This window comes from Pogoniulus pusillus, chromosome 34, assembly GCF_015220805.1.
Source record: "Pogoniulus pusillus isolate bPogPus1 chromosome 34, bPogPus1.pri, whole genome shotgun sequence".
In the NCBI taxonomy this organism is placed as follows: Eukaryota; Metazoa; Chordata; class Aves; order Piciformes; family Lybiidae; genus Pogoniulus; species Pogoniulus pusillus.
This window is the reverse complement of record NC_087297.1, coordinates 10,385,851-10,399,527: the sequence shown is the minus strand read 5'-3', so window position 1 is coordinate 10,399,527 and position 13,677 is coordinate 10,385,851. Positions and strand designations below refer to the sequence as shown.

The window sequence follows — 13,677 nt, the reverse complement described above, 5'->3', positions numbered from 1 at the left end:
GAAATCAAATCAACAGAGGCACATTCAAAGAGGAAATGAAGTGTGCTGCAAGCAGCTTTCTCTAGATTTTTACATCATAGGACAAATTGGTCTGGGTTGACTGGCAAAAACAAAATACTCTATTCTACCCTCTCCCAAAAAAAAGAAAATGCCTGTGTTCTGTGCAATCATTTTTAAATGATCCTTTTAAAACTAAAACCAAGCAACCAAACTTCCAAACCTCAGCTCAGAGTAAACAGTAAGTTCTAGTAAAGTATCACCTAGACATTTCCTTTTGATCTGAAATAGATAGTTTCTTTTGAACTGATATTTGTTTTCTACTTTGTTCTTATGCCAGGAACTGCTCCAGGAATTACTCTTCTAGGAAAAGCCCTTTAAGCTGCAAAAAGCAGTATGTTTACTATGTTTAAAAGCAATAAGTAGGTGGAGGAATTTGGTGAAGGAGAAAAGAGAGTCCGGTTTGGAACACTCACATTAGTGCTCAGGAAAGTTAACAAGAAAAGGGCATGCTCTAAAGTAGGTAAAAAAGGAAGATAACCTACAGATACATTATCAATTCTATCAATCAGGCATGTTTTAACAAAGCACTGATATCTCCCTGGCCTTGAAAGTCTGCAAGACTAAAACAGAACTTTTAGAGTATATTTAGTCCAGCTCAAAATCACTTCATCAGCTTAACCTTTTCATGTTGATGCTGCTGATGTTACCTAGGGAGGCAACTACCTCTCAGGAAATTGGGTCTGTGTGGAAAATGAAATATTAGCATTTTTGATACTCTGGCCAGGAAAAGCTTTATCTAACCACGAGTTTTAACAAAAAGAAACTCTCAGATTGAGTTGCATTTTGACTCATTTTTTCTTACCTGCCCTCGAGCAAAGGTGATCAGGCTGTTTCTTGAGTTAAGCCATCGTTTCCCTGAGTCACTCCTTTCTCCTTCTATACAAAGATAAGCCTCACCACTGGCATCTGCTTTCTTCAGGTCTCCTGTGTGCAAATGGATTGCATACTCCACAACTGCAGGGGGAAAAAAGCAAAACAAAAAAGCATCATAATCATAATCATCACAGCAACAACAGTGATTATAATAATAATTATTATTATCATTAGTAGTTGTGCTAGTTTGAGCCTAGCTAGAATGCTTTAGTGAGAAGAACTAGATTACAGGCTGTGAAAAGGAAACAATGGTGATGTCTACTTCACTCATAGGCTTGCTGAGATGGATAAGAACAAGAATATACATATAAATAACATAGTCACTCTCTGGGCTTAGTGGGCTGCACTTCTCTCTCAAATCTAACCTGCTGTCTGTATGACTAATCCATCTGCTTCCTAACCCCCCTGGCCGACCTTCCAAACTTTCTTGGGCATAGGCAAAGTCTTGGGTAAGGTAGAGGGGTGATAGGAAGGTGGAAGGGTGGTTGAAAGCCCCTCCTGGGGACTCAGGTTTCTAGGAGGGCTGTTGTGTTTTCTGTATTACTTTTTAACTTGTTTATTCCTGTCTATATCTGTATATATTGTAAATCTCTGCTTGTATCTTGTGCTGAGCTGTAAATACAAAGCTTCATTCAATTTTCCAGAGCAGCTGAGTCTAGTCTGGGTGATTTTCCAAAGTGTGTGGGGGGGCAGGTAACACCCAGACCATTACAGTAGTATTAGTATTATGTCAGCAGAAGAAAATGCTCCTTCTCTTCATGCCAAACACTTATAAGATGTACCAGTCCCTGGTAGAAACCATCACGAGTTGCACCTGAATGCCATACTGTGCCACAGAGCAAAGGGGAACAGGTCTCTTTCCATGCTACTGACATACACAATCAAAACACATTCTTGGTGCACAATTCAGCTTTGTTCTAGTCTGACACCACTTCCAGATAATCAGCACCAGTGGCTGCAGCTTGGGGCACAGGATCTCCCATGTACTTATCCCCTTCTTTCTAAGGCAGGGAATTCCTGTCTTGGAAATACTGCATGTTTACACACTCTTTGGAAAGTCTAAGTTCTCCTTTCCTCCCTCTTTGTCTATTATTTTCTCTCTGAAATTAAATCAGAACTTTGCTTATAAAGTAACTTAGAAGAAAGCTAGGACCTGATTGTCTTAAGCGTTAAACTCATGGAATGCTCTTCCCATGAATAAACACACCAGGGCTATCAAGGTTTCTCATTGTAGTAAAATTGCTACAGTGGTCTTGAATTGAATCATGTTAAGGTGAGGCAGAAATAATGAATTAAACATTCTTTCAACATTCCTTTTAATGCATAGATAGAAAAACTTCCTCACATTTTGTATCAGTCACCAAACATCATCCCAGGTCCTATATAATAACACACAAACACAAAACAACTGAGTGAAACTGGAGTTGGAGGGAAGGCTTTTCTCAGCTCTGGTCGTAGTACAGAGATGAGAAGAGACATCTGTGGCCACTCTGTGGAGCTTCAGCTTCCTTGCCTCTTTCTGACTCAATACTCAGAGGAGTGATGCAGATGAGACCAGATTGCATTAATGCCAAAGAAACTTTATGAAACAAAAACTATGTTCATTCTTTAAATGACCTATTTTATCCCTGAGTTTATGATGGAAATAAGGAACAAGGAAACACTTACATGGAAGCAGGTCACAGTCTCAATATTCATGATTGTTTTATCACATTGTTTTAACAAGGAGGAGCCAGGAGTAAAAATAAGGGGGCTTGGGTGGGTATTTTTTTCTTCCTTCTAGTGCTGCAAGTCTACTCTTACTCAGATTACAGTAATAAATCTCTGCTCATTAGTATGATACAGGTGCTGTCACTTCAGGAACAGAACTCTGGTAGCTATATTAGGAGTAGGTTCTTTATGTAGCCAGCAAGGAAAGGTAGGTGCTGTAGAAAACACCTGAGATGGGTTGTCATATATTTTAGGGATAGACACTGAAAGTTAGGAGTCTAAATTAGGTGGTCTGAAGGTTTTTTGCTTCCCACTAACAAGCATCATTAATTTGGCTTAAGGAAAACAAACAAACAACAAACCAAAGCTGTTTTGTGGAAGAACAGGTTTGCAAACCACACCTTTATGTTATTTTTTTCAGGAAAACATTTTTACCCACAGTAAAATACAAAGTCACATTTTGGCTGTGGGTAATAAACACTGCACATGTACCAGAAATGTATTCAAGGATGCATATATTACCTCTTGGACTTTTTTTTTTCCCCACGAGTTTCAAGACTGAATTTCTTCTTAAGGACTGAGCACCCTTAAATGGCAGCATGTTACAAATACTGAGCTATCTTTGACTACTCCAAACTATTCAGCCCCAACGCCCACAATCTTCTTCACTGGTGCAGTGAAGCAGATATAGACAAGATCTAGACTATGTGACAGTTACATGCCAGAGAAAGCCTTCCAGTCTCACTCTCTCTCTTGTATCTACCTGGAATCTGGCCGGCTCTACACCATCTGCTTCCCCAAGAAAAGCAGATCATAGAATCATAGAATCAAGCAGGTTTGAAGAGCCCTTCAAGATCATCCAGTCCAACCTAGCACCCAGCCCTAGACAACCAACCAGACCATGGCACTAAGTGCCCCAGCCAGGCTTTTCTTCAACACCTCCAGGCACAGCAACTCCACCACCTCCCTGGGCAGCCCATTCCAATGCCAATCACTCTCTCTGCCAGGAACTTCCTCCTAACATCCAGCCTAGACCTCCTCTGGCACAACTTGAGACTGTGTCCCCTTCTTTTGTTGCTGCTTGCCTGGGAGACAGCACAGCTCCACCTGGCTACAGCCTCCCTTCAGGCAGTTGTAGAGAGCAATGAGGTATGCCCTGAGCCTCCTCTTCTGCAGGCTGCACACCCCCAGCTCCCTCAGCCTCTCCTCACAGGGAGATGTGTGTAAAGATGTTGCACTTCTGCAAAGAAGGGTAATGGTGCTTTAGACAGACATGAAACCAAGGTGAAACTTAAGAAGCACTTTCAATCTCACAAACAACACCACAAGCCAGACAGCAGTGAAATAGACATCATTCAAGTCTGAAATACATATTTTAGGCTAAAATATGTCACAGGATACACAAATACCTTAGTCTACATTCTGGAACCATCTGATATTTTCAGTAGAGTTTGCTTCTCAAAACCAATTTATTCCAAGTTTCAAATGGTCCAATTTAACCAAACTGTACATCCTTTAAAAAGATGTAATTATGAGAAATTTCTGGTAGGTTAGGGAATGATTGTTAGAACCCAAAAGCTCAGCCTGCCATTTATTTTCCTGCGTAGGTGATAGGAAAACAGGGAGAGAAGGATGAAAAAAAAAAAAAACAAAGAAGTGTTCTGAGGATATTTATTTTTAAGCTTTTCTTGCAGCTCTTTTCACAAGTTGGTGCTATTCATATTGAGTGTTAGAATCCAAAGGCCTGAATTCAAATATTGTGACATCTCATGTAGCTGTTTCTTTTTACGTCTGAAATAAAAAGGTCACGCAGCTGGAACCAGGGTTCTAAAGGGTGGGTTTGCATACTGATGGGAAAATTAATAACTAAAAGGGTTCATTAAATAATAAGGGCTGGATCAGGCTGATAACAAAGGTGTGCTCACTGAAACAGGCTTCTGAGCTGTCCTTGTGTCTCTGCACCTTTTGCTACGAGGGGATGGACTCTAGGAAGATCGGCTTTGTGAAAAGCAGCTGTGCTTCACTACAACACTGTTTCCTTTAGGGACTTCCCCTGAAGGATCCCCTGGGATTTGATGGGGAAAAAAGACCCAAAAAAAGGTAAAAAAATAATTTGCATTTAAAATTTGTAATGATGACATCTCTCTGGTTTGATGCTAAGAAGCAAAGCAAGAGATTTGCTAGATTGAGGCCCTAATGTATCTCATGCTGCCCAGGGAGGTGGTGGAGTCGCTGTGCCTGGAGGTGTTCAAGCAAAGCCTGGCTGGGGCACTTAGTGCCATGGTTTAGTTGATTGGCCAGGGCTGGGTGCTAGGTTGGACTGGATGAGCTTGGAGGTCTCTTCCAGCCTGGTTGATTCTATGATTCTAATCCCTATGAGGGAAGGCATAACACAAAAGAGGTGCAGGAAAATGGGCTAAAAGTTTTTATGGTGAGTTTGGGACCATTCTGACTCTCAGATGAACAACACACCCCAAGAACAAAAAAAATGTATTAACACAAGACATTTTAGCCAACGTTGCCATTCTTTGTGCCTTCACCATTCCATTTGCACAAGCTCTCTTTCAGGTGTAAAACCAACACGGTGGAAAACTGAAGTGATCACTTAATGCTCACCAAAAAGGGGGGACAACTCCATGTGTTAAAGATTAAAGGTGCTGCTTTGAATTTGCCTTGTTCTGTGGCTGAATTTACTAGGCATTCAAATATCATTTAGTCTGATCACTCAGTAGCACTTATCCGCAGAACTCTCAACAGCCTTTCAAGGGTGAATGGTTTCAATGATACAAACTCATCATTCCTGAATGTCAGAGGCATAGCCAAACCTTTCACACCACTGTGATTTTAGCTTTGTAATGAAATCAGGCAATGCAGGTAGTTTTTCCACCAGAGAGGGAAACAGTTTGAAAAGCTGTGGGGAAGGAAGTGAATTACCAAAGCAACTCTTCTGCTGCAGCTCTCAAGACCTTTTCTATTACTCTTTTTCCTGTGCAACATGTCAGGTGCTCCATGGAAAGATAGTATGGTGAGGATGAGAATCCATGTGGGGCAGGGTAGGATGTTGCATTTCAGAGGTGTTTGGTATAGCTGAGAGGGGCTTTTATTCCTATAGGCTAATAGCAAGGATCTCTACATTGTTAATTGCTATTGTGTGCCATGATTTTGGCCTAAAGCATTAATATGCACACCAATGTCCTGCACAGAGCGCTGCACAGAGAACTTCTGCAGTACTGTGTCCAGTTCTGGGACTCCTAGTTCAAGAGCAAACTTGAGAGAGTTCAGTGCAGAGCCACAAAGATGAGTAACATTACAAGGAGAGGCTGAGGGAGCTGGGGCTCTTCAGCTTGGAGAAGAGGAGACTGTGAGACGACCTCAGCAGTGTTCATAAATATATTCAGGGTGAGTGCCAGGAGGCTGGAGCCAGGCTCTGCTGGGGGATGCCTGCTGACAGGACAAGGGGCAATGGGTGGAAGTTGAGGCATAGGAAGTTTCATGGAAACAAGAGGAGGATTTTTTCCCTGTGAGAGTGACAGAGCCCTGGAACAGGCTGCCCAGGGGGGTGTTGGAGTCTCCCACTCTGGAAATATTCAAGACCTGCCTGGATATGTTCCTGTATGATCTGGTCTAGGTGATCCTGCTCTGGCAGGGGGGTTGGACTGGATGAGCTTTTGAGGTCCCTTCCAGCCCCTGACATTCTGGGATTGTGTGAATTCTCACATTTTAACCATTAACAGCTTAATCTAAAGTCCAAAAAGCTTCATCATCTCCTTGACAAGCATTTTGGCCCATGATACAGCTAGACTAAAATAATGTTCTCACAAATACTAGGATAACAGCCTAAAGAAAGGAAATCACAAAGATAATTTGCTGCTGTGACACTAGCTAATATCCAGAATACTAATTCAGCTCTGAGGTAATCCTACAGAACCCAGTGAAATTATGCAATAGGATCATTTGACCTTGTTTTTCTTGATGTGATTGTATCTGGGAAGTCACCTAGAGACAGGGCTTGGGCACTCACTTTTAAGAAGCAATAATTCTGGAGATAGAAATAAGAAATTCAGTGATAAGCACTGAAAGTTTGCTTATGTTTGTTTTTTATTCATGTTTGGTTTTAATTATTGAGACTAGATGCAATGACAGCTGATAACTTTGATGGGATTTAACGGGTATGAAAAATCACTTTCATACCCCACAAGCTCTAGATTTGCTGGCTTCATAATTGGACATCCTGCATATATTATATTCAACACCCAATGCTGTTTGAAATCTGACAGATCAAACCCCTAAAATCACTTTTTTCCCCCAGTACATGCATGAAAAGCTATTAATTATTTCAAATTATGAATGGCCACACAAAACTAGACATCTAAAAGGTCTTTAGTGTTTTATTTGTTCAGGTTTCAATTTTAAATGGGATAAAACATTGAGGAAGATCTCCTCAGAGAATGGTGTGCAAGAGTTCACATGGAATATTTTATTCCTCTTCCTGGGCTGCTTCCATCTTTTTCTATTAGTTCCTCTTTAAGCAGAACACTCTTTGTACTATAGCCTCTAGCAATAAACCTCTTAACTGTCACTAAAAGCTTCAATATATGATCTTTACTATCCCCATCAATCCTCTTTATTCTAATGAGCTGGCTAGATGGGAAGTCTGTTCTTAAAGAGCTACTGATCAGGTTATCAGTATGCAATTGGTTGTTGTTCTCCTTGTTCCTGGGGGTGTGATGGTTTGGGTGTTACCTACCTCCACTCAGACTAAACTCACCCAATCTGGAAATTGAAGAATGAAGCTTTGTATCTACAGCTTAGCACAATATACAAGTAGAGATTTACAATATATATAGAATTATAGAATCAACCAGGTTAAAAGAGACCTCCAAGATCATCCAGTCCAATGAATATACAAGTTAAAAACTAATACAGAAACACAACAGCCCTCCCTGAAACCAGAGTCTCCAGGAGGGGCTCCCAACCACCCTTCCACCGTCCTCCCACCCCTCTACCTTACCCCAGACTTTGCCTTACATTCTAAGGTGAGTTTGGAGGGTTGGCCAGGGGGGTTAGGAAGCAGAAGGATTAGTTAGCAAGTTAGGGAGAGAAGTGCCTGCAGCCAGAGCCAGAGCCCAGAGAGACACTCCCTTACCTATATTTATGTTCTTGTTCTTATACATCCCAGCAAGCCTATGAGTGCAGTAGACATCATCATTTTTTTCCTTTTCACAGCCTATAACCTAATTCTTCTCACCAAAACAGTCCAGCTAGGCTCAAACTAGCACAGGGGGGTTGGGAGAAATCAGTTATTATCTCTCTGGCATCATACAATTTACATGTGTTACCAACAGCAGAGAAACAGCCAACTGAAGATATGTCTTTTTTTGGTGGAATATTACTTACTGCACTATAAATTTCTCATGGACATCAATCTAATACCAGTGCAACTGAAATTTTTGGCTATCTCTTTGCTGGCTAATTGTAGCATGTCTTAAATATTCTCTCTGTTTTGTAGGGGGTCTCTACAATTCTTGCATCCTTAACAAATTGACTGTGCTTCTAGGTCACACACATTTCTTTGTGAACAGGGAGATGCAGGTAATATCACACTGTAGATGCTACTGTGTTCATCTCTTCAGCCAAACCAGCATTAATCTGAAGAGATAATAAATAATCAAGAGCTAAAACTGGAACCTCATCTAACATGAAAGGAGCCAAATCCTATGTTTGATGTCAGCAGTCAGAACAGCTGTCATCATCCTGATACCAGTATTTTCTGGGCAGCTTTCTTTTGTGCTAAGAGCATGTGCAAAACCATCATAGCCACACAATCACAGAATCAACCAGGTTGGAAGAGACCTCTAGGATCCTGGAGCCCAACCTATCACCTAACTCTTCTAATTAACTAAATCATGGCACTAAGTGCCTCATCCAGCCTCCTTTTAAACACCTCCAGGGACGATGACTCCACCACCTCGCCGGGCAGCCCATTCCAATGCCAATCACTCCCTCTGCAAAGAATTTCTTCCTAATGTCCAGCCTAAACCTGTCCTGGTGCAGTTTGAGGCTGTGTCGTCTTCTGTAACTGGGTGCCTGGGAGAAGAGACCAACCCCCACCTGGCTACAACCTCCCTTCAGGTAGTTGTAGGCAGCAGTGAGGTCTCTCTTGAGCCTTCTCTTCTCCAGGCTGAACATCCCCAGCTCCCTCAGCCACAATTCACAGGGCTGTGCTCCAGTGCCTCCACCAGCCCTCTTGCCTTTCTCTGGATACATTCAAGTACCTCAACAACTTTCTTAAATTGAGAGGTCCAGAGCTGGACACAGTACCCAAGGTGTGGCCTGACCTCAAAAGAGGGAAGCACAGTCCAAACATGCAATCAATCAAAAAAGCCACAGGAGAGAACCATGCCCTTAATACCAAATGCTTGTGGAAATCCTCACACAGTATTTCAGACCCCAAAGAGCTATAGTGGTATTCCTGTGACACACCCTGGCCCCAGTAACACACACAAAAAAAGACAGCTTACCAGGCAGAGGCTCCTGATCTGCATAGAGAGCTGGCAGTTCTACACATTTGTCCTCATCAGGGTTGAACCAGCAGTCAAAAGCTAGATACATCTCTTCCTTTGTGCCTGTGTGCTTCAGATGCAGTAAATCCAAGTGCCATGGCTGTTTCAGCTTGCTCTGTGGGCCAGTGACCTGAACTTTGGATAGTGAGCCAATATCTGCCAGTTCATCCTGTGTGAGGGAAAAGATGATGAGTGGAGCTCATTGTGACTGTGGCAGATCAAATGCAGCTGTAGGCAACAGTTGAATAAACTTTGGTAGTTAAAGAACCAGGACAGATTGATAACTGCTATGGTTTCTCCTCCCCTTTTTAATCAATACAAAATGGATTTGCTATGTGAATGAGGAGACTGAAATTCTGGGGGGGGGTGTGTCTGATATCAGGAAATGAGAGATGGGAGTCCCTGCTACTACTTGTCCACACAATAAAACAGAGGTTCTTAGATATTACATTGCTACACTAGAAACTGCACTACAGCCTATTTGCAGACACAGAAGCTTCAATCAGCTTAAAACATTTTGAACACTACAGCCTATTTGCAGACACAGAAGCCAGAAGCTTTAGTCAATTTAAAACATTTTGAATGCTACTAGAAATATTTCTAACAAGCTGTAATGTAAAAATGGGGCAATTAACTATAAATTTGAAGGAGAATTATTCCTATTTGGAGGAAACATCCAAGCGTTGCTTCATTCTCACCCTACACTGTGTATTGACAGAAGCTGTCCATTAAAATCTTGCTCTTCTTGAATTCATGCCTGAGGAAAAGCTAGGGGTAGTACAGCTTCTCTGTGAACTAGCATTACTTAAGGAAGGGAAAGTGGAGGAGGCTTTAGACAACTAATTATTGTTTTTAAACCTATATTTTTTCCCTGTAAGGGAAAATAGAAGTTGTCTTTTCCTATTGCCTGTGTCTTGCATTCTTTGCCCTGCTCTTTGATTTCAAACACTACCCAGCTAGTGGGAGTGCATGAGATGTGACTTCAGCCTCTCCAGCAATGCTGGATTGTCAATTTCCCACTTCCCTGTCTGTCCACTTGTTCCCACATTCCCTCCATCCTGCCTGATATTTGCTTCTCCATCTACAGAGTGAACTGATCAAGGTTAAAACTAAGGCTGAGGAACCAATTTAGGGATCAATCATCTCAAAATCTACAAAGGTCAACAGAAGGATGGAACAAGCAGTAGAACAGGACAAGCAGCAGTCAGACTTCCCTTGAATTCCTAGCTTCCAGCACTTAGTGGCTCAGGGATTTTCTTAGCAAATGGAGGTGTCTGCAGTGTTCACCTTTAGATCAGTACCAAACTCTGCTCAACTGGACTTTCATGGAGGGCAAAACCAGAAAAGTATTAAGAGCAAACCAAGTGCTGACACTAGCAAGGAATTATAGCTCCAAGAGGGAAGAGTGAGCATTGTGAAAAGCAGCAGGCTACATTTCACTGAAGGTGGATCTCAGGAACTTCTTAATATTTCAGTTAATGGTAATAGGAGGAAGTGAAGACAAAAGGTGGAAGGGCAGAAGAAATGAAGAAGGAGAAAACTTGTGGGCAAAAAAAAATGATCTGATCAAGAAGGAAAAAGAAAGGGATAATGACAGACCAAGAGAAAAAAAGAGACAAACTATGCAAGAAAAGGCAGCCAGCCCAGAGGAATGAATAAAGTATGAGAAAGAGAAAAATGAACTTTCTCTAAGTTTTATCTCTTCCTTCTCCATCACTACCCCCCAAAGCTCTATAGATCACATGATATACTGTATGCTTCCAAATTACTTGGTTGTGTGAGATCAACAGAACCTGTAAATCAGTGTGGTATACACTGTGATATGCACCAGGGGACCAATTTGCTCACTCAAGCATTCTCAGTATGAGACACTGGGAGGATCTGCTCATTCAAACCCCATTGTTCAAGCAGCAGAGTTACTACCTGCAAACAAAAATTATGACCTGTGCCAAACTACACAGAGGGCATAAAAAATCAATTTGGTAGTTTGGTTTAAAGAAACAGTTTATCTCAGCATTAAGAGGGTTATCAGCTACAGGATTCTTGGGCTTTTCTTTCCAAGAGAGAAAGGCTGAAGTACTTTGAGCTGAATTGTGTTTCCTGTAACTTGAATGGGCAACTTTTTGTGACTCAGGTTGCCATAGAAGATAAAAGAAAGGCATAGTGGATCCTCTTCCTTGCTCAAATCAGATCCAGTGATGTCCATTATCCAGACTCCTGGTGACTTCCTGTCCATTTCAGGCTGTTTAGGACTAGAAGTTAATCTTCTACCTTTAAAAATCATCAAAAAGAAAGTGACAAGATGACAGCATAAGACAATGGCATGATATATCAAGACCACAGCCTTTATGGTGCACAAACAAAGCTCTATTTGCAGGTTATGTTGTATCTATAGCAACAGTTCACTCTGAATAACACATCAATACCTTTATTGTATTGGGTTTTGCCAAGAATTTAACAGCTTAATATTCTTTCTGTGTTTTAAATTTAGTTCCAGGGGTCTTTTCTTGATGCTAAGGTATTTTCCTTGTCATGTTTGGAAGTAATTGCTAAGAGAACATTCAGTTACCTTTCAGAGGGCTAATTAATTGTTCTTTAAGAAGCAATCAATGTTACTAAAACAAATTTATCATTTAGAAGCTGCAGCCATCTGCAGCATGTAGGTACCTAATGCAAAATGAGTAATACTAATGAACTCTGCTTGTACCTAGACCTTACCTAGCAATGCAATGTGTGCTGTGATGGTGTGGGACTGACAGGTGAGCCTACAATAAACACACAGAAGTGTTTGCCAAATCCTCACAAGATCAATATTACTACCCCCCTCTCTTTTTCCTCATTACTTGCTGCTATCCTTCATTTTCCTTCTGTTCTAACGATTTCATGGGAATTGGAAACAGTTTAATGGAAAGGAACAGCTCAGTAAAGTGTGCTTTGTAACACTCAGAGAGCACACAGCTGAATACCTGCATATCTATCATGGGCACCTTAAGTTTGCAAACTCTCTTTCTTCCTCTGGACAAATTTTTGTCTTTACATGACATTGTTTTCAGAGGACTGAAGAAATATTTTCTCCTGCTTCTAAGTAAATGTAGTCCTTCCCATTTACCAAACTTATCCAGATTAAGATTTGCACAACTTGTGGCATTGCAGGCTTAAAATAAGCAAAAGCTAACCAGAACAGAACTGTTGCTTTGTGCTGTGATGTGTTGGAGTGTGTCCAGAGCAGGGCCATGAGGATGCTCAGAGGGCTGCAGCAGCTCTGCTGTGAGCACAGACTTAAAGAGTTGGGGCTGTTCAGTCTGGAGAAGAGGAGGCTCCCAGGGGACCTTCTTGTGGCCTTCCAGTGTCTGAACTGGGCTACAAAAAAGCTGGGGAGGGACTTTTTAGGCTGTCAGGGAGTGACAGGACTGGGGGGAATGGAGCAAAGCTGGAGGTGGGGAGAGTCAGACTGGACATGAGGAGGAAGTTCTTCACCATGAGAGTGGTGAGAAGCTGGAATGGGTTGCCCAGGGAGGTGGTTGAGGCCCCATGGCTGGAGGTGTTTAAGGCCTGACTATGGGCAGCCTGACCTAAGGTAGAGTGTCCCTGCCCATGGCAGGAGGGTTGGAACTAGATGATCCTTGTGGTGCCTTCCAATCCTGATTGATTCTATGAATAACATCAGCGGTAAAGACCAGGATTGCTTCAATGAAGGAACTCTTCTTGGGATATCAAATGATGTCCTAAGCTACCTGAAAAGTGGTGCATAAAACTTAATCTCCTTATCCCCACGAGGCACACATCCCAAACATTAATCTGCCTTAAGTCTGTCATTGAAGGTAAGTATTTATAGAATCATAGCATGATTTAGGCTGGAAAAGACCTTTAAAGCTCATCAAGTCCAACCATTAGCCATTCCAGGCACAACACATTGACAAGATAGGCTGTTATTAACTTGGATGCTACCAGATGTGGGTTTGGTGTAAGAGCAAAGCTAAAACTACCATTTTCAATAAAGGAGTGATGCTGTAGAGATCTGAAAGTGCTGCAGCCAAAGAGAAATATATGTGTGTGTATATATGTATATAAACAGACATGCCAGTCTTGCTTACCAACTGTCCCAATCTCACAAACAGTCTCACATAATCCCAGATGTGTATCCAGCCAGTTCCACAATGGGAAGACCCATTCTTTGTCTGAGTCTTGTGATTCTTTGACTGTTACCATCTTGAGGTACATCCCAGCTCCATAGCCTTCTCCATCATGTCCTATGACCACTTTCTGCAGATGACTCAGAGAAACAGCTTCCACCAAAAATGAATCCACCTAAAAAAAAAGGAAAGACTTAAAGCAGAATTTGGGCTCTGGGGAAAATGTAGGCCTGGATTCAGTTAAGCATTTAAAATGTGTGTCTGTTTTGTTGGTAATATTTACCGTAACATCTCCTCTCTGAATCTAAGAGGGCACACAATGGTTATACTTAGCATTG

The 13,677-nt window shown here is 41.7% G+C and overlaps 1 protein-coding gene across 1 annotated transcript in view; it reads right to left on the bottom strand.

Moving 5' to 3' along the window:
* RP1 (RP1 axonemal microtubule associated) overlaps positions 1-13,677 on the bottom strand; it is a 141,814-nt gene that overhangs the window by 64,806 nt on the left and 63,331 nt on the right. The window contains exons 21-24 of the mRNA XM_064170616.1: positions 13,301-13,514; positions 11,287-11,477; positions 9,165-9,375; positions 863-1,014 (exon numbers count right to left, since the gene is read on the bottom strand). Of these exons, the coding sequence (XP_064026686.1) occupies positions 863-1,014; positions 9,165-9,375; positions 11,287-11,477; positions 13,301-13,514 (768 nt within the window). The remainder of the gene's footprint in view (positions 1-862; positions 1,015-9,164; positions 9,376-11,286; positions 11,478-13,300; positions 13,515-13,677) is intronic.